This window comes from Salmo salar, chromosome 01 (genome assembly GCF_965601325.2).
Source record: "Salmo salar chromosome 01, fSalSal1, whole genome shotgun sequence".
NCBI lineage: Eukaryota > Metazoa > Chordata > Actinopteri > Salmoniformes > Salmonidae > Salmo > Salmo salar.
Genome location: NC_138291.1, coordinates 159,702,688 through 159,724,645, shown reverse-complemented (window position 1 = coordinate 159,724,645; position 21,958 = coordinate 159,702,688). Strand labels below are relative to the sequence as shown.

General features: G+C 43.7%; 1 protein-coding gene across 2 annotated transcripts in view; it reads left to right on the top strand.

Annotated features, from left to right (window-relative positions):
- LOC106567816 (ceramide transfer protein) overlaps positions 1–21,958 on the top strand; it is a 55,446-nt gene that overhangs the window by 11,885 nt on the left and 21,603 nt on the right. The window contains exons 4-5 of one of the 2 annotated variants that reach the window (XM_014137581.3): positions 3,336–3,452; positions 8,985–9,062. In XM_014137581.3, coding sequence (XP_013993056.2) covers positions 3,336–3,452; positions 8,985–9,062 — 195 coding nt within the window. The remainder of the gene's footprint in view (positions 1–3,335; positions 3,453–8,984; positions 9,063–21,958) is intronic. The other variant, XM_014137589.3, reaches the window with a different exon arrangement.

Sequence of the window (21,958 nt, the reverse complement as noted above, 5' to 3'; positions counted from 1 at the left end):
ACTTCACGGTCAGTGTTAACCGGAGTGACTTGACACAATGCTGGCCAAACAAGATGTAGCTACAAACAAAACGGAGTTAAATGGTCCTGGTCTGCCATGAAACTTTATCAGGTGTTAAATGAGGTGAAAGGGTGATTGGAGTGCCAACTTATTTGCTTACTAGACTTTCTGCCTCTACATTAACTACAGAAACGTCTACTATTGCTCCAATTCTAGCTGTGAATACGAGGGATTGATTCGTACCCGTTCTAGTAGTCCTCTGGTTCTGATAGCTGTTGATCTGCGACATCAGAAGAAGATTTCTGACCTGAACTAACTGGCCAGGTTATTACACACACACACCCGTTTGTTTTACTATCCTTGTGGGAACCAAACAATTGATTCCCATTCAAAATCCTATTTTCCTTAACCCTGATTATTAACCTAAGCCTAAAATAGCCATTTTCCTTGTGGGGACTGGCGGAATGTCCCACATTGTCCTTGTTTTACCATCTTTGTGAGCACTTCTGGTCCCCACAAGGATAGTAAAACCAAACACACACACACTCCATTCAAAACAAACAGTAAAGCAGTCAAACACCCTGGTCTCAGACTTGGATGCTGCTGTTGTTTACTGAAAGAGATTTGACATCTCCCTGCTGCGTTTATGGGTCAGAACGTCCTCACTCACTCTACAGTTTAATCTATCCCCCTCTCCTTCTCTCGCTCTCAATTCAATTTCAATATATGGGGCTTTATTGACATGGGAAACATATGTTTACATTGCCAAAGCAAGTGAAATAGATAATGAACAAAAGTGAAATAAACAATACAAAATTAACAGTAAAAATTACACTTACAAATGTTCCAAAATAATAAAGACAGAGACATAATGATGTTCCAAAATAGTTCAAGTACAAAAGGGAAAATAAATAAACAGGTTGCATTTACAATGGTGTTTGTTCTTCACTGGTTACCCTTGTGGCAACAGGTCACAAATCTTGCTGCTGTGATGGCACACTGAGGTATTTCACCCAAACGATATGGCAGTTTATCCAAATTGGATTTGTTTTCTAATTCTTTCTGGGTCTGTGTAATCTGAGGGAAATATGTCTCTCTAATATGGCCATATATTTGGCAGGATGTTTAGAAGTGCCGCTCAGTTTCCACCTCATTTTGTGGGCAGTGTGCACAGCCTGTCTTCTCTTGAGGACCAGGTCTGCCTTCGGCGGCCTTTCTTAATAGCAAGGCTATGCTCACGGGGTCTGTACCTAGTTGGGGTCTGTACCTAGTTAGAGATTTCCTTCATTTTGGGTCAGTCACAGTGGTCAGGTATTCTGCCATTGTGTACTCTGTTTAGTGCCAAATAGCATTCTAGTTCAGTTTTTTTTTTTGTAAATTCTTTCCAATGTGTCAAGTAATTATCTTTTTGTTTTCTCATGATTTGGTTGGGTTTAATTGTGTTGCTGTCCTGGTGTCTGACTGAGAACAGAGCCCCAGGACCAGCTTGCTTAGGGGACTCTTCTCCAGGTTCATCTCTGTAGGTAATGGCTTTGTTATGGAAGGTTTGGGAATCGCTTCCTTTTAGGTGGTTGTAGAATTTAACGGCTCTTTTCTTGACTTTGATAATTAGTGGGTTTCGGCCTAATTCTGCTCTGCATGCTTTTTTTGGTGTTTTACGTTGTGCACAGAGGATATTTTAGCAGGATTCTGCATTCTGAGTTTTTGTCCCTTTTTTTTTTTAATTTTAATTTTTTATTATTGGTTGGTGAGCAGACTTCCAACCATAAAGGGCAATGGGTTCTATAATGGATTCAAGTATTTTTAGCCAGATCCTAATTGGTATGTTGAATTTTATGTTCCTTTTGATGACATAGAAGGCCTTCTTGCCTTGTTTCTCAGATTGTTAACAGCTTTGTGGAAGTTACCTGTGGCGCTGATGTTTAGGCCGAGGTATGTAGAGTTTTTTTTGTGTGCTCTAGGGCAACGGTATCTAGATGGAATTTGTATTCGTGGTCCTGGGAACTGGACCTTTTTTGGAACGCCGTTATTTTTGTCTTACTGAGATTTACTGTCAGGGCCCAGGTCTGACAGAATCTGTGCAGAAGATCTAGGTGCTGCTGTAGGCCTTACTTTGTTGTGGACAGAAGCACCAGATCATCAGCAAACAGTAGACATTTGACTTCAGATTCTAGTATGGTGAGGCCGGGTGCTGCAGACTGTTTTAGTGCCATTGCCAATTCGTTGATATATAAATGTTAAGGAGGGTGGGACTTAAGCTGCATCCCTTTCTCACCCCCTGGCCCTGTGGAAAGAAATGTGTTTTTTACCAATTTTAACCGCACACTTGTTGGTCCCTCCTTTGCTGCTATAACAGCATCCACTCTTCTGGGAAGACTTTCCACTAGATGTTGGAAAATTGCTGCGGGGACTTGCTTCCATTCAGCTAGTGAGGTCAGGCACGGATGTTGGGCGATTAGACATAGCTCGCAGTCGGCGTTCCAATTCGTCCCGAAGGTGTTCGATGGGGTTGAGGTCAGGGCTATGTGCAGGCCAGTCAAGTTCTTCCACACCGATCTCGACAAACCATTTCTGTATGGACCCCTCACTTTATGCACGGGGGCATTGTCATGCTAAAACAGGAAAGGGCCTTCCCCAAGCTGTTGGCACAAAGTTGGAAGCACAGAATCGTCTAGAATGTCGTATGCTGTAGCGTTAAGATTTCCCTTCACTGGAACTAAGGAACCTAGCCCGAACCATGAAAAACATCCCCATTATTTCACCTCCACCAAACTATACAGTTGGCACTATGCATTAGGGGAGGTAGCGTTTTCCTGGCATCCGCCAAACTCTGATTCATCCGTTAGACTGCCAGATGGTGAAGCGTAATTCCTCACTCCAGAGAACGCGTTTCCACTGCTCCAGAGTCCAATGGCGGCGAGCTTAACACCACTCCAGCTGACTCTTGGCGTTGCGCATGGTGATCTTAGGCTTGTGTGCGGCTGCTCGGCCATGGAAACCCATTTCACGAAGCTCCCGACGAACAGTTCTTGTGCTGACTCTGCTTCCAGAGGCAGGTTGGAACTCGGTAGTGAGTGTTGCAACCGAGGACGGACTATTTTTAGGTGCTTCAGCACTCGGCGGTCCCGTTCAGTGAGCTTGTCATTTTGCGGCTGAGCTGTTGTTGCTCCGAGACGTTTCCACTTCACAATAACAGCACTTAGTTTACCCTTCAAATCCCCCCCCCCCCCCTCTTTCTTTTTGACAGGCCCACTATGTTAAATGTTTTGTTGATGTGATTTATATATACTAATCATATTTCTCTCTCTACCCTTTCTCTCTATCTCTACCCTCAGCCCCTTGAGTTTGATGAGTGCAGGCTTGACATCAGTGTTAATGACAGTGTATGGTACCTGAGAGCCATAGACTCAGAACACAGACACCAGTGGATCAACTCCATCGAACTACACAGGGTAAGAGAGACACATCACCAGAGACTGCAATATGTCTTTCTGATTGTATTTGAATTCTGTCATTTTGAAATGGAATGGATCTAACTTGGTTCTTTCCTCTGCTGTATTCTTCTTTAAATGACATGTTTTATTGCCACAACTTGTAAACGCAACATGCAACATGCTATTTTACAGAATTACAGTTCATATAAGGAAATAAATTAATTGAACTCTAATCTATGGATTTTGCATGACTGGGCAGGGGTTCAGCCATGGGTGGGCCTGGGAGGGCATAGGTCCACCCACTGGGGAGCCAGGCCCAGCCAATCAGAAGTGTTTCCCCAGAAAAGGGCTTTATTACAGACAAATACTCCTCAGTTTCATCAGCTGTCCAGGTGGCTGGTCTCAGACGTTCCCGCAGGTGAAGAAACCGGATATGGAGGTCCTGGGCTGGCATGGTTACACGTGGTCTATGGTTGTAAGGCCGGTTGGACGTACTGCCAAATTCTCTAAAATGGCGTTGGTGATGGCTGATGGTAGTGAAATTAACATTCAGTTCTCTGCCAACGGCTTTGGTAGACATTCCTGCAGTCAGCATGCCAATTGCACGCTCCCTCAAGACTTGAGACATCTGTGGCATTGTGTTTTGTGACAAAACTGAACATTTTAGTGGCCTTTTATTGTCCTCGGGACAAGGTGCACCTGCGTAATGACCATGCTGTTTATTCAGCTTATTTATATGCCACACCTATCAGGTGGATGGATTATCTTGGAAAAGGAGAAATGCTCACTAACAGGGATGTAAACAAATATATGCACAACATTTGAGAGAAATATGCTTTTTGTGCATATGGACATTTTTAGGGTCTTTTATTTCAGCTCATGAAACATGGGACCGCACTTTACATGTTGCCTTTACATTTGTGTTCAGTATATTTACCACTATCTAGGTTTCCATCCAATCGGCAACAGATTTTTATGCAAATATAGACTGCTGCGCGACTCGGGAGGCACACTTTCACCACCCTGTAAAGTTCGTCATAACTTATTTCGTCAGCCTAATATTCTGCATGGTTTCCGGAGTCGTAGTGGGAGGACCACACACCTTGTCATCGTGTGACTCCAAGTTTACTTTGATATGATGGTAATTATATCAATATTTGCACATAAAGGTGTTTCCATCGCCATTTTCTCACATAATACATTTTACCGACACACAAAGATCCCATCATCTTGAACAAACAAAGGATCTTTCCGCATTTATAAAATTGTATTGAAACTTCCTGTTTCCATCACAGTTGTCATTATATTTTTTATACGGTATGACTTTACTCAAACAGCTGACTGAAGACAGGATGGCTGGGCATTCATGCGATCGAGTCAGTTTCTGCTGTAAAATGGACTTGCTTCTTGCTGAAACAAGCAGGGTGTTGTAGCAAATGAGTCTTCAGTTGCCTAGGCAACACCCCCCTTGCCTGCAGCACATACAGTCAGGAGCGGAGGAGAGTATAAAATGTATTTTATTTATATATATACACTGCACAAAAAAATAAAGGGAACACTTAAACAACACAATGTAACTCCAAGTCAATCACACTTCTGTGAAATCAAACTGTCCACTTAGGAAGCAACACTGATTGACAATAAATTTCACATGCTGTTGTGCAAATGGAATAGACAACAGGTGGAAATTATAGGCAATTAGCAAGACACCCCCAATAAAGGAGTGGTTCTGCAGGTGGGGACCACAGACCACTTCTCAGTTCCTATGCTTCCTGGCTGATGTTTTGGTCACTTTTGAATGCTGGCGGTGCTTTCACTCTAGTGGTAGCATGAGACGGAGTCTACAACCCACACAAGTGGCTCAGGTAGTGCAGCTCATCCTGGATGGCACATCAATGCGAGCTGTGGCAAGAAGGTTTGCTGTGTCTGTCAGCGTAGTGTCCAGAGCATGGAGGCGCTACCAGGAGACAGGCCAGTACATCAGGAGACATGGAGGAGGCCGTAGGAGGGCAACAACCCAGCAGCAGGACCGCTACCTCCGCCTTTGTGCAAGGAGGAGCAGGAGAAGCACTGCCAGAGCCCTGCAAAATGACCTCCAGCAGGCCACAAATGTGCATGTGTCTGCTCAAACGGTCAGAAACAGACTCCATGAGGGTGGTATGAGGGCCCGACGTCCACAGGTGGGGGTTGTGCTTACAGCCCAACACCGTGCAGGACGTTTGGCATTTGCCAGAGAACACCAAGATTGGCAAATTCGCCACTGGCGCCCTGTGCTCTTCACAGATGAAAGCAGGTTCACACTGAGCACGTGACAGACGTGACAGAGTCTGGAGACGCCGTGGAGAACGTTCTGCTGCCTGCAACATCCTCCAGCATGACCGGTTTGGCGGTGGGTCAGTCATGGTGTGGGGTGGCATTTCTTTGGGGGGCCGCACAGCCCTCCATGTGCTCTGGTAGCCTGACTGCCATTAGGTACCGAGATGAGATCCTCAGATCCCTTGTGAGACCATATGCTGGTGCGGTTGGCCCTGGGTTCCTCCTAATGCAAGACAATGCTAGACCTCATGTGGCTGGAGTGTGTCAGCAGTTTCTGCAAGAGGAAGGCATTGATGCTATGGACTGGCCCGCCCGTTCCCCAGACCTGAATCCAATTGAGCACATCTGGGACATCATGTCTCGCTCCATCCACCAACGCCACGTTGTACCACAGACTGTCCAGGAGTTGACGGATGCTTTAGTCCAGGTCTGGGAGGAGATCCCTCAGGAGACCATCTGCCACCTCATCAGGAGCATGCCCAGGCGTTGTAGGGAGGTCATACAGGCACGTGGAGGCCACACACACTACTGAGCCTCATTTTGACTTGTTTTAAGGACATTACATCAAAGTTGGATCAGCCTGTAGTGTGGTTTTCCACTTTAATTTTGAGTGTGACTCCAAATCCAGACCTCCATGGGTTGATAAATTGGATTTCCATTGATTATTTTTGTGTGATTTTGTTGTCAGCACATTCAACTATGTAAAGAAAAAAGTATTTAATAAGATTATTTATTTCATTCAGATCTAGGATGTGTTGTTTAAGTGTTCCCTTTATTTTTTTGAGCAGTATATATATCTTATCTATCACACACACACAGTTGAAGTCGGAAGTTTGCATACACCTTCGCCAAATTCATTTAAACTCCGTTTTTCACAATTGCTGACATTTTAATCCTTGTAAAAATTCCCTGTCTTAGGTCAGTTAGGATCTCCACTTTATTTTAAGAATGTGAAATGTCAGAATAATAGTAGAGAAAATTATTTATTTCAGCTTTTATTTCTTTCATCACATTCCCAGTGGGTCAGAAGTTTACATACTCAATTAGTATTTGTTAGTATTGCCTTTAAATTGTTTGACTTGGGTCAAACGTTTCAGGTAGCCTTCCACAAGCTTCCCACAATAAGTTGGGTGAATTTTGGCCCCTTCCTCCTGACAGAGCTGGTGTAACTGAGTCAGGTTTGTAGGCCTCCTTGCTCGCACACGCTTCTTCGGTTCTGCCCACAAATTTTCTATAGGATTGAGGCCAGGGCTTTGTGATGGCCACTCCAATACCTTGACTTTGTTGTCCTTAAGCCATTTTGCCACAACTTTGGAATTATGCTTGGGGTCATTGTCCATTTGGAAGACCCATTTGCGACCAAGCTTTAACTTCCTGACTGATGTCTTGAGATGTTGCTTCAATATATCCAAATATTCTTTCCTCATGATGCCATCTATTTTGTGAAGTGCACCAGTCCCTCCTGCAGCAAAGCACCCCCACAACATAATGCTGCCACCCCCGTGCTTCACGGTTGGGATGACTTATGGAACTCTGACCTGTTCGCCAGACGTGCTACCTCTCCCAGACCTGTTGTCCCAGACCTGCTGGAACCCTGACCTATTCACCGGACGTGCTACCTGTCCCAGACCTGCTGTTTTCAACTCTCTAGAGACAGCAGGAGCGGTAGAGATGCTCTCAAAGATCGGCTATGAAAAAGCCAACTGACACTTACTCTTGTGTTACTGACTTCTTGCACCCTCGACAACTACTATGATTATTATTATTTGACAATGCTGGTCATTTATGAACATTTGAACATGTAGGCCATGTGCTGTTATAATCTCCACCCGGCACAGCCAGAGGAGGACTGGCCACCCCTCATAGCCTGGTTCCTCTCTAGGTTTTGGCCTTTCTAGGGAGTTTTTCCTAGCCACCGTGCTTCTACACCTGCATTGCTTGCTGTTTGGGGTTTTAGGCAGGGTTTCTGTACAGCACTTTGTGATATCAGCTGATGTAAGAAGGGCTATATAAATACATTTGATTTGATTTGATTCTTTGGCTTGCAAGCCTCCTTTTTCCTCCAAACATAACGATGGTCATTATGGCCAAACAATTATATTTTTGTTTCATCAGACCAGAGAACATTTCTCCAAAAAGTAGGATCTTTGTCCCCATGTGCAGTTGCAAACCGTAGTCTGCCTTTTATGGCGGTTTTGGAGCAGTGGCTTCTTCCTTACTGAGTGGCCTTTTAAGGTTTGTCGATATAGGACTCGTTTTACTGTGGATATAGATACTTTTGTACCTGTTTCCTCCAGCATCTTCACGGTCCTTTGCTGTTCTGGGATTGATTTGCACTTTTAGCACCAAAGTACGTTCATCTCTAGGAGACAGAACGCGTCTCCTTCCTGAGCGGTATGACGGCTGAGTGGTCCCATGGTGTTTATACTTGCGTACTATTGTTTCTACAGATGAATCTGGTACCTTCAGGTGTTTGGAAATTGCTCCCAAGGATGAACCAGACTTGTGGAGGTCTACAATTTCTTTCTGAGGTCTTGGCTGATTTCTTTAGATTTTCCCATGATGTCAAGCAAAGAGGCACTGAGTTTGATGGTAGGACTTGAAATACATCCACAGGTACACCTCCAATTGACTCAAATTATGTCAATTAGCCTATCAGAAGCTTCTAAAGCCATGACATCATTTTCTGGAATTTTCCAAGCTTTTTAAAGGCACAGTCAACTTGGTGTATATAAACTTCTGACCCACTGGAATTGTGATTAAGTGAAATAATCTGTCTGTAAACAATTGTTGGAAAAAAGACTTGTGTCATGCACAAAGTAGATGTCCAAACTGACTTGCCAAAACTATAGTTTGTTAATTAACAAGAAATGTGTGGAGTGGTTGAAAAACAAGTTTTAATGACTCCAACCTAAGTGTATGTAAACTTCTGACTTTGTGTGTGTGATGTCCCAACTTCTTATCTTGCCAAATTTAAGGAGTTTTGTTTACACACCTCCTTGACAGTATATATTTTTTCTTGGGGGATTTTTTTCTTACGTACGTACAAAAAAAAAATGCTATTCGAACGGTTATAACGGTGACCACGGTCATTTGGCTGACAAATAACCGTCGTCCAAAATTCCATGATCGTCACTTGTGGTACATAGTTGGTTGAGAGTTGTTTGTCATTTCGCATAGCATTCAGTCATAGGTAACTGTATTAACCATGTGTGATGTGTCTGTTTCTACTAGAGCCTTAGAGACGGGAGGATAGACAGTGGAGTCATCCAGAGGACCTCACTAGTCCCTCCATCAGCAGTGTGTTTAATGGCAAGTCTATCTATACTAAACCCAAAGCTACTGTTTGATCTATTTCCATATAGCACAGTACTCTTAATATAGTGTGTGTGTGTGTGTGTGCGTCCGTCCTTTTATCCAGAGTTGTCATTTGATGTTCTCAACATTTATAAACAGGACAGATAAGGGGGGAGTGAGTGGCACCTATTGTTTACACTCAGAATGAAGGACAAAGCTTCCACTGTTAAGTTCATGTTTTAAGTATCCCTATATTTCTGTTACGGGGATATCACTCTGTTATTAGTGCGCCTGCACAGGGGTCTCGTTGTTGATGGACCTGGCCTGAGTGCAATGGCAACCATGGAGTGTGCTAATACGGTTTAGTAAACGTTGTTAAACTGGAACCTAGTCGTTGTGTCACTGAGTTAACATTGGTAGCAGAGGATAGCTAATAACTACAATGTGCCACCTCGGTTCGACGAGAAGAGGTTGTATGAAAGATGGGAAAATGAACTTGGAATCTGGACACGGGTTACTAATCTGGACAAGAAAAGGCAAGCACTTGCATTGGTATTATCGCTCAAGGGAAGAGCGAGAGATACAGCACTGGAAATAACCCTGGAGGATTTGAACAAGGATGATGGTATAGGAACTTTGATTAGAGCACTGGATTCTGTGTTTCTTAGAGAAGAGAAAGACTGTGCCTACGAGGCATATTCAAACTTTGACAGTGTTACTAGAGACATTTCGGTTGCAATGACGGACTACATAATGGATTTCGAACAGAGGTACACTAGGATGCACAAGTACGACATGGTTCTCCCGGATGCAGTGTTAGCTTTCAAGTTGCTAGATACTGCCTGTCTGGATGGCAGGGAGAAACAGTTGGCTTTGACTGCTTGTACTGTGCTGACTTTTGCATCAATGAAGTCGGGGGTGAAAACACGTCTGTTCGCGCCAGTAACAGATGGAATGCAAGTGAGTGACTCAAGACAACCAGAAGAGGGCACCATTGCCCGGGACAAATCCACGACAAATATGGAAGGAGATCAAAATGTGCTATTCGTCAAAGCACTTACTGTTGGGTTAAAGACTGTCCTCATAAAAATGAACAAGTTAAAATAAGAGAGGAAAATGTAAACACAGAGAGAGAGCAGTGTAACATTACACTGTTTTCAAACGAATCTGCTTCTGATACTGGGATCTTGGTAGTTGATGGAATCCTTAAATCAAATTTTATTGGTCACATACACATGGTTAGCAGATGTTAATGTGAGTGTAGCGAAATGCTTGTGCTTCTAGTTCCGACCATGCGGTAATATCTAACAAGTAATCTAACCATTTCACAACAACAAAGGAAAGAATAAGAATATGTACATATAAATATATGGATGAGCGATGGCCGAACGGCATAGGCAAGATGCAGTAGATGGTATAGAGTACATATCAGATGAGTAATGTCAGGTATGTAAACATATATAAAATGACTAGTGATACATTTATTACATCCAATTTTGAATTATTAAAGTGGCTAGAGATTTGAGTCAGTATTTTGGCAACACCCACTCAATGTTAGTGATGGCTGTTTAACTCTTGACGGTCTCCGTCCCATATGCGGGATCAACATCCAGCGAAAAATCCTATCGCCATATTCATAACAAAATTTTAAATATTTTTTTTCAAATATAGGACTATTTTATATCGTTTTATAGATACACCTCTCCTGAATCGAACCACGTTGTCTGATTTTCAAAAAGGCTTTACAGCAAAAGCAAAACATTAGATTATGTTAGAGGAGTATATCGTAAAAGTAGCCACATAGCCATTTTCCGACCAACCACATGCATCACAAATAACCAAAAAACAGCTAAATGCAGCACTAACCTTTGACAATCTTCATCAGATGACACTCCTAGGACATCATGTTACACAATACATGCATTCTTTTGTTCGATGAAGTTCATATTTATATATAAAAACAGCATTTTACATCGGCGCGTGACGTTGACTAACTATTTTCCCTCAAATGGATCCGGTGAAACAGCGCTACAATTTACTAAATTACTATTCGGAAACATTTTTAAAATGTAATATTGTCATTCTAAGATTTATAGATTAGCATCTCTTGAAAGCACCTGCAATGCCAGATTTAAAAATAACTTTACTGGGTAATCACACTTTGCGATAAAAGGGATGCGATACTCAGAAAAATAGGCTACCGTTACAGGTCAGCGCCATCTTGGAACAATCGCATATCAAATCTACTCTTGTATACTATTGTCAATAATCCCTTACCTTTGATTATCTTCATCAGAAGGCACTTCCAGGGATCCCAGGTCCACAACAAATGTATTTTCGTTCGAAAAAGTTAATCCTTTATGTCCCAATAGCTTCTTCTTGTTAGCGCGTTCTGAAGGCTGCACCAAATGTACCGTCGTCCGCGGGACTCCTCTCTTACCAAAATGGGAAAAAAAAGATTTGTTCGTTCAAACATGTCAAACGTTGTATAACATAAATCTTTAGGGCCTTTTTCAACCAGAGCTCCAATAATATTCAAGGGGGACGATTGCATTGTCTTTCAAAACGTTTCGAAAGGGGAGGGTAGCCAGGGGCGCCGGCATCATAATGGTGATGGCCCTCCCCATGTGACCACGTTCCACAGACTCTCATTCTGTCAGTTTTCACAGTAAAAGACTCAAACCACTTTGTAAAGACTGGGGACATCTAGTGGAAGCCATAGGAAGTGCTCAATGAACCATAGCTCACGGTGTGATTTATAGGCAAAGTGATGAAGTTGAGTCCACAATTCAGAATTCCACATCCTGTTATGATCTGTCTCGGGGTTTTGACTGCCATATGAGTTCTGTTATACTCACAGACACCATTCAAACAGTTTTAGAAACGTTAGGGTGTTTTCTATCCACAACTATTAATTATATGCATATCCTAGCTTCTGAGTTTGAGTAGGAGGCCGTTTTAAAATGGGCACGAATTCTTTTCAAAAATCGCTGTAGCGCCCCCTATCCTAGGCGAACTTCAAGAGGTTTTAACAGTCTGATGGCCTTGAGATAGAAGCTGTTTTTCAGTCTCTCGGTCCCTGCTTTGATGCACCTGTACTGACCTCGCCTTCTGGATGATAGCGGGGTGAACAGGCAGTGGCTCGGCTGGTTGTTGTCCTTGATGATATTTTTGGCCTTCCTGTGACATCGGGTGGTGTAGGTAGTTTTCCCTCGGTGATGCGTTGTGCAGACCTCACTACCCTCTGGAGAGCCTTACGGTTGTGGGCAGAGCAGTTGTCGTACCAGGCGGTGATACAGCCCGACAGGATGCTCTCGATTGTGCATCTGTAAAAGTTTGTGAGCGTTTTTGGTGACAAGACAAATTTCTTCAGCCTCCTGAGGTTGAAGAGGCGCTGTTGCGCCTTCTTCACCACGCTGTCTGTGTGGGTGGACCATTTCAGTTTGTCCGTGATGTGTACGCCGAGGAACTTTAAAACTTTCCAACTTCTCCTACTGTCCCGTCGATGTGGATAGGGGGCTGCTCCCTCTGCTGTTTCCTGAAGTCCACGATCATCTCCTTTGTTTTGTTGACGTTGAGTGTGAGGTTATTTTCCTGACACCACACTCCAAGGGCCCTCACCCCCTGTAGGCCGTCTCGTCATTGTTGGTAATCAAGCCTACCACTGTAGTGTCGTCTGCAAACTTGATGATTGAGTTGGAGGTGTGCATGGCCACGCAGTCATGGGTGAACAGGGAGTACAGGAAAGGGCTGAGAACGCACCCTTTTGGGGCCCCAGTGTTGAGGATCAGCGGGGTGGAGATGTTTCCTACCCTCACCACCTGGGGGCGTCCCGTTAAATGCTGAGCTGTAATCGATGAACAGCATTCTTACATACAGTGGGGAGAAGAGGTATTTGATACACTGCCGATTTTGCAGGTTTTCCTACTTACAAAGCATGTAGAGGTCTGTAATTTTTATCATAGGTACACTTCAACTGTGATAGACGGAATCTAAAACACAAATCCTGAAAATCACATTGTATGATTTTTAAGTAATTAATTTGCATTTTATTTCATGACATAAGTATTTGATCACCTACCAATCAGTAAGAATTCCAGCTCTCACAGACCTGTTAGTTTTTCTTTAAGAAGCCCTCCTGTTCTCCACTCATTACCTGGATTAACTGCACCTGTTTGAACTCGTTACCTGTATAAAAGACACCTGTCCACACACTCAATCAAACAGACTCCAACCTCTCCACAATGCCCAAGACCAGAGAGCTGTGTAAGGACATCAGGGATAAAATTGTTGACCTGCACAAGGCTGGGATGGGCTACAGAACAATAGGCAAGCAGCTTGGTGAGAAGGCAACAACTGTTGGCGTGATTATTAGAAAATGGAAGAAGTTCAAGATGACGGTCAATCACCCTCGGTCTGGGGCTTCATGCAAGATCTCACCTCGTGGGGCATCAATGATCATGAGGAAGCCCAGAACTACACGGCAGGACCTGGCCAATGACCTGAAGAGAGCTGGGACCACAGTCTCAAAGAAAACCATTAGTAACACACTATGCCGTCATGGATTAAAATCCTGCAGCGCACGCAAGGTCTCCCTGCTCAAGCCAGTGCATGTCCAGGCCTGTCTGAAGTTTGCCAGTGACCATCTGGATGATCCAGAGGAGGAATGGGAGAAGGTCATGTGGTCTGATGAGACAAAAATAGAGCTTTTTGGTCTAAACTCCACTCGCCGTGTTTGGAGGAAGAAGAAGGATGAGTACAACCCCAAGAACACCATCCCAACCGTGAAGCATGGAGGTGGAAACATCATTCTTTGGGGATGCTTTTCTGCAAAGGGGACAGGACGACTGCACCGTATTGAGGGGAGGATGGATGGGGCCATGTATCGTGAGATCTTGGCCAACAACCTCCTTCCCTCAGTAAGAGCATTTGAAATGGGTTGTGGCTGGGTCTTCCAGCATGACAACGACCCGAAACACACAGCCCGGGCAACTAAGGAGTGGCTCCGTAAGAAGCTTCTCAAGGTCCTGGAGTGGCCTAGCCAGTCTCCAGACCTGAACCCAATAGAAAATCTTTGGAGGGAGCTGATAGTCCGTATTGCCCAGCGACAGCCCCGAAACCTGAAGGATCTGAATAAGGTCTGTATGGAGGAGTGGGCCAGAATCCCTGCTGCAGTGTGTGCAAACCTGATCAAAAACTACACGAAACGTATGATCTCTGTAATCGCAAACAAAGGTTTCTGTACCAAATATTAAGTTCTGCTTTTCTGATGTATCAAATACTTATGTCATGCAATAAAATGCAAATTAAATACTTAAAAATTATACAATGTGATTTTCTGGATTTGTTGTAGATTCCGTCTCTCACAGTTGAAGTGTACCTATGATAAAAATGACAGACCTCTATATGCTTTGTAAGTAGGAAAACCTGCAAAATCGGCAGTGTATCAAATACTTGTTCTCCCCACTGTAGGTATTCCTCTTGTCCAGATGGGTTAGGGCAGTGTGATTGGGATTGCGTCGTCTGTGGACCTATTAGGGCGGTAAGCAAATTGGAGTGGGTCTAGGTTGTCTGGTAGGGTGAAGGTGATCCTTGACTAGTCTCTCAGAGCACTTCATGATGACGGAAGTGAGTGCTACGGGGTGATAGTCGTGGTGGTGGCCATCCTGAAGCATGTGGGAACAGCAGACTGGGATAGGGATTGATTGAATATGTCCGTAAACCCACCAGCCAGCTGGTCTGCGCATGCTCTGAGGACACGGCTAGGGATGCCGTCTGGGCCGGCAGCCTTGCGAGAGTTAACACGTTTAAATGTTTTACTCACGTTGGCTGCGGTGAAGGAGAGCCCGCAGGTTTTGGTAGCGGACCGTGTCAGTGGCACTGTATTGTCCTCAAAGCGTGAAAATAAGTTATTTAGTTTGTCTGGGAGCAAGACATTGGGGTCTGCGATGGGGCTGATTTTTTTCTTTTTGTAGTCTGTGATTGACTGTAGACCCTGCCACATACCTCTCGTGTCTGAGCCGTTGAATTGCGACTCTACTTTGTCTCTATACTGACGCTTAGCTTGTTTGATTGCCTTGCGGAGGGAATAGCTACACTGTTTGTATTCGGTCATGTTTCCGGTCGCCTTGCCCTGATTTAAAAGCAGTGGTTTGTGCTTTCAGTTTTGCGCGAATGCTGCCATCAATCCACGGTTTCTGGTTGGGGAAGGTTTTAATATTCGAAGTGGGTACAACATCACTGATGCACTTGCTAATAAATTCGCTCACCGAATCAGCGTATACATTAATGTTGTTCGACCCTATCCGGAACATATCCCAGTCCACATGATCGAAGCAATCTTGAAACGTGGAATCCGATTGGTTGGACCAGCGTTGAACAGACCTGAGCACGGGCGTTTCCTGTTTTAGTTTCTGTCTATAGGCTGGGAGCAGCAAAATGGAGTCGTGGTCAGATTTGCCGAAAGGAGGGCGAGGGAGGGCTTTGTATGTGTCGCGGAAGTTAGAGTAACAATGATCCAGGATTTTGCCGGCCCGGGTCGCGCATTCGATATACTGATAAAATTTGTGGAGGATCTGCTTTAGGCTCTGCTGTGATTGATACTGCATGTACACGCACAGTGTGTGGTGCAAAATGGCTTGATACCAATGTCAGTGAAGTAAATATGAAAGAAGTACAAAATATGATTGACACACCAAGCAACTGAGCTTTCAAGTTTGGAGATGGGAGAATCGTCCATCTACCAAGGGAGTCAAGATACCAGCAAAAATGTGTCAGACTAAGTGTTACATTGAAACAGAGGTGGTCACTACAGATATCCCCTTACTATTAAGCAAAGCTTCCCTGAAGAAGGCAGGGGCTGTACTAGACATAAAAAATGACATGGCAGTGATGTTTAAACAACCAGTGACCTTTGAACTTACTTCCTCAGGCCACTATTGTATAAACATTTTAGACAAAGACATCACACAGAGTCCATGTAAAAATGTGATTCTGATGCACAGAGCACATGGAGATTCTGACAGTCACAGAGAACATGAACACAAAGGAAAAACACGAAGTATTGTTAACTTCACTAACAGTTTGGCCATGCTACAGTTGAGACTTCAGAAATGACTCAGCAGTTCTGAGAATAATGACAATGAGAGTATTTCCATTCTACAGCAGATAGTTAACAGTTGAGACATGTCAGAAATACAGCAAACCTAAGCCCAGGCCAGCTGTTGGTTTGCCACTGGCTTCTAAGTACAATGAAACATTGGCTGTAGATCGACATGAGCTAGGACCAAGTGTGTGATACCTTCACATAATCAACCACTTCACACGCTTCAGTGCTGGAAGAATTGTGAATACAAAGAAACCCAGTGAAATCATCAAGCACTTCATACATTCCTGGATAAGTGTGCATGGCCCGCCCCAGAAATTGTTGTGACAATGGAGGAGAATTGAATAATAATGAAATAAGAGACATGGCTGAGAAATTCAACATGGAAATAAAGACAACTGCTGCATACAGTTCTTGGAGCAATGGACTTCTGGCGAGACATAATCAAACACTCACAGGAGATGCTGAAAGTGAAGCAAGACAATGGATGTGACTGGAAAACAGCCCTAAATTGGGCTTTGTTTGCAAAAAAACTAAATGCACAATGTTCATGGCTACAGCCCATACCAACTAGTGTTCGGGCAGGACCCTAATCTTCCCTCTACTGGTTGACAAGCCACCAGCACTAGAATGGACCAGTGCGAGTGCATCGGTGGGACAGCACCTTTCAGCACTACATGCAGCGAGAAAAGCCTTCGCTGAAGCAGTATGTTCAGAGAATTCGCAGGGCTCTGCGTAAACGGCTTTGACCCACCCACCGATGAGAAGTACGAGACTGGTAACAAAGTGTACTACAAACGAGTTGACTGTCGAGTGGAAAGGAGCGGGAGAATTAATTGGCCAAGATGGTGTGGTGATATTTGTGAGGCACGATGGTGTGGTGATATTTGTGAGGCACGGAGGCACCATTGTCAGGGTGCATCACTCAAGATTGTGGAAAGTAAATGATCAACAAGATGGAGGGGCTGTTGCTGAGAATCAACCTCCTAATTAAAATGACAAAGACAAATTAACAGACACGAACCTACCAGATGTCGCATCCAATGATATGGACACTGAAACTGACACAGGAAATGGAGCAGAGACCTTCAACCATGCCACAGGTAATACTGTTGAGCATCCAAATTAGGAAAACATTCAACAAGAGCCACGTGTTAATCAATCAATCAAATGTATTTATAAAGCCCTAATTACATTAGCTGATGTCACAAAGTGCTGTACAGAAACCCAGCCTAAAACCCCAAACAGCAACCAATGCCGGTATAGAAGCACGGTGGCTAGGAAAAACTCCCTAAAGGCCAGAACCTAGGAAGAAACCTAGAGCGGAACCAGGCTATGAGGGGTGGCCAGTCCTCTTCTGGCTGTGCTGGGTGATTATAACAGAACATGGCCAAGATGCAACAGGTCAGCACCTCTGGAGTAAATGTCAGTTGGCTTTTCATAGACAACATTGTTGTTCCAATCTGAAAACTGGACAAACTGTTAAATACATGGACAGAGAAAGTGGTATTCCACATACAGAAACAGTCGAGCAGGAAAAGCCAAAGGAAAACACCAGAACTGGTACAACTTGCAGTACTCTGAACCAGGTACATTTTCTGGTACAACAGGGTCAGCTGACCTGTCACTTGTAGATAATCTCAGAATTGAACCAATGGAAAATCAAGAAAAACAGAATGACATTCAAAATTATGTACTTGAAACAAAGGACGTGTCATTTGACTCAGCTAAGCTAGATGAGCTCAGTAATTGAAGGAAAAATAGTGTTTAAGGAAGTCAAAGACATTAGACAAAAATGTGTCTCAACAAGGTGGGTTAAGCATCCTTAACTGGAATAGTGCCAAAAGCACGTCTAGTGGCTAGAGGTTGAGAAGCTGGCTGCTAAAGAACTCCCAAAAGACTTTACGACATGCGCCTCAGAGTCACTCAGATTGCTGCTGACAGTGATCTGCCAGAAAATTGAAACTTCATTCCATAAATATCAAATTTGCATTTTTGCAGGGAACAGAGCTGTCAAGGGACATTCACATCTGACCTACGCCTGAAGCTAAGAACGAAGCAACACTGTGGAAACTAAAGTGTGTGTATGGCCTGGCAAATGCATCACTCTACTGGTACAAAAAAGTCAAGGCAGCAATGCTGAGTACAGGTGGAAAAATGTCAAGTGTTAAATATGAGGTATTGTCATCACAGTAGTTTCTTCTACTGCATACAGTATAGTACACACCACCATTCGTCCATCGACTTGGCTTGGCTTGATCAAGACTGCAATGTGACTGGAGTACTTGCCTGTCATGTTGATGACTTCATCTGGGGTGGCTCACAGACCTTTGCTATAACTGTGATTCCACACCTCAAAGCTATTTTCCAGGTCAGCCATGAGGAGCATGATAAACTCTATGCCAACATAACAAAAATTATTACAGTTGATGGAAAAATACTGATTTAACAGGAGAACTATATCAATAATCTTCAACCTATCCACATGGATAATTCAACAGCCATACAAAGGAATTCCCCTCTCTGTGGAGTTGAAGCTGATCAATTGAGGTCAAAGATAGGTCAAATTCTATGGGTTGCTAGACAGCGTAGACCTGATGTAATGTTTGATGGCTTCAACTTGGCATCCAACACAACATGCCAATGTACAAACCATTCATGAGGCAAACAAAGTTGTTAAACTGAAATCACAAGTGACTAAAGTTTCAGCATGTTGGAAAAGATGACTCTCTGAAACTAGTTGTCTTCAGTGATGCTTCGCTAGGGAACCTTACAGATGGAGGCACACAAGGTGGACATCTAGTCGTGTTAATGGGGGAAGGAGGAAGATTCTCACCTATCTGTTGGCAGTCAAAAAGGATCAGAAGGGTTGTCCGAAGCACACTTGCTGGGTAAACCCTTGCGGATGGAATTGACAATGCTATCTTTCTTGCAACTCTGTTCTCAGAGCTTACCACTGGTGAGACAAAACGGCACATTCTACCTGTAGTTTGTGTCACTGACAACTACTCCTTAGTTGATGCTGTGAAGTCAACCAAGTCAGAGAAAAGACTTCGTCTTGAGATTAGCAGCATCAAGGAACTTATTCAAGCACAGAGAATCCAGCGGATTCTGTGGTCGGCCACAAAGGAACAGCTTGCCTACTGTCAGACTAACAGAGGAGCATCCGGTCTTGTGCTGCTAAAGACACTCAGTAATGGAAAGTGAATTATGTTATTGATGTTTTATTTGTCTTTAAAGAAAAGTGGGAGATTGTTAAGTTCTTGTTTTAAGTTTACCAATATTTCTGTTGTTACGGGGCTATCACTCTGTTATTAGTGCGCCTGCACAGGGGTCTCGTTGTTGATGGACCTGGCCTGAGTGCAATGGCAAGCATGGAGTGTGCTAATACGGTTTAGTAAACGTTGTTAAACTGGAACCTAGTCGTTGTCATTTCGAGTTAACACTCACTGACACACACACACACACACACACACACACACACACAGAGAGTAATGTGTTGTACAGGGCTCTGCATCGCTGATCCAGCTTATAATCTTTTCCACAAATGCCCTCATCCTTTTGGAATTATGCCCTATTACTCATCATAGAGGAGAGAGAATGACTAGATCAAATGAAAGTAAGAAGTCTTATCAAGTAGGTCACATATTTGAGAGAGAAGGGCAAGAGAGAGGAGGAGGGAGAGAGTGGGAGGGAGAGAGTTGTGGATAGATGAGAATAGAGAGCCAGATAGAGAGGAGCAGTGGGAGGAGGAGAGGCAAGACGATAAGGTATGAGGCAGGAGGAGTGTAGGAGTGGGAGGACCTTATTCCAGACAAGAGCAGGGATTCCTCAGTGACTTTCTGAGCCCATCTCCTAGGGAGGGATTTGCTTATGCAGTGGTCATGGTGTGAGAGGTTGCAGGTGGTGTGAAGGCGAAAAAAGGCACTCTGAACACAGCCGAACAAATAGTGGACCTATTAGCATGTAATTAACATATTTAAATAGTGAATATTGTGTTTGTATGTGGTGTGTCTGAGGCTAAAGAGCCAGACACCAACACTGCAGCACATGGTATTGAATGTGTCCTTGACGGCAGAGTAGCCACTAGAGAATGATATGATTTTTTGGGGGGGAGGGGCGATACCGATCTTGGGGGGTCAAGGAGGCCATTGGCCGATATTTTAGCCGATATTCAATATCATTGTTTGAACATTTTGATTACAACATTTCCAAAGACAGCCGTGTATGCATCAATTTTAAAATCAAACAATACATTTGACTAAATAACAACATAATGGTAATGATTTTATTTGAATGGTAAATCTCTTGATAAACTGGATACATTTAGATGTCATAGGCCTACTCACATGCCAGGTGAATGCATATTCAATAGGAGTGTGCATGCATTGAGTTATTTTGGCTGATCAGTGGAGTTTATGGTGCTACAGATGACAATCTGTTGGCCTTCCATTTGGGACTAATATAAGTCTACTGATCAACAACATTTGCATAGAAGCATCACTCCAGCATGTCACACCCGTATGGAAGGACATCATATAGGCACAGCTCTTTAGTTTTTTAGTTGTCAGGACTCCTCTGTAAACAACTCAGCTTCTAGGATAATTTGAAACGACTCAATTGACCTGTCGAGATGGGCAGGTTGTAACTTGATCCTACTGCTACGATTGGATAGAGCAAGGCTGTAAATCTGCTCCCTTTCACGTCTCTTCACATCTCTCTCCATCGCTCATATGATAACTAGCTCAATGGCAATGACATTCGCTAACAAGCCATACATTTCCAGATTAGAGCGTGGTTCAGTTTTGTTTGCCTCGAAGTGAGCATAGAAGGTATTTAGCTTGGTCTGGTAGGCTCGTGTCACTGGGCAGCTCGCGGCTGGCTTTCCCTTTGTAATCCATGATAGTTTGCAAGCCCTGCCACATTGGACGAGTGTCAAAGCCGGTGTAGTAGGATTTGAGCTTTAGTCCTGTGTTGATGATTTGCCTGTTTGATGGTTCGTCGGAGGGCATAACAGTATTTCTTATAAGTGTCCGGATTAGTGTTCCGCTCCTTGAAAGCGGCAGCTTTAGCTCAGTGCGGATGTTGCCTGTAATTCATGGCTTCTGTTTGGGATATGTACGTACGGTCACTGTGGGGACAACGTTGTCGATGCAGTTATTAATAAAGCCGCTGACTGATGTGGTAACTAGAGTCCTGCAGCTTAGTATCCGCTTCATCGGACCAATTCCATATTGAGCATGTCATTAGAACTTCCTGTTTTGAGTTTTTGCTTGTAAACAGGAATCAGGAGGATAGAGTTATGGTCAGATTTGCCAAATAGAGGGCGAGGGAGAGCTTTATATGTATTTATGTGTGTGGAGTAGAGGTGATCTAGAGTTTTTTTCACCTCTAGTTGCACAGGTGACATGCTGTAGATATGAGGTAAGACGGATGTCAGTTTCCCTGCATTAAAATCACCGGCCACATTTTCTTGTTGGTTTATGGCCCTATACAGCTCATTGAATGCAGTCTTAGTGTCAGCATCGGTTTGTAGTGGTAAATGCACAACTACTGTATGAAAAATATAGAAACTCTTTTGGTAAATAATATGGTCTACAGCTGATGAGTTATTCTAACTCAGGCCAGCAGAAGCTCTAGACTTCCTTAATATTAGAGATGGGACACCAGCTGTTGTAAACAGAGACACACACCTCCAACTTTGAGCTTACCCGACGCTGCCGTTCTGTCCTGCCGCCGGTGCATAGAAAAACCAGCTGTATATTATCCATGTCCTTGTTCAGCCACGACTCAGAGAAACATAAGA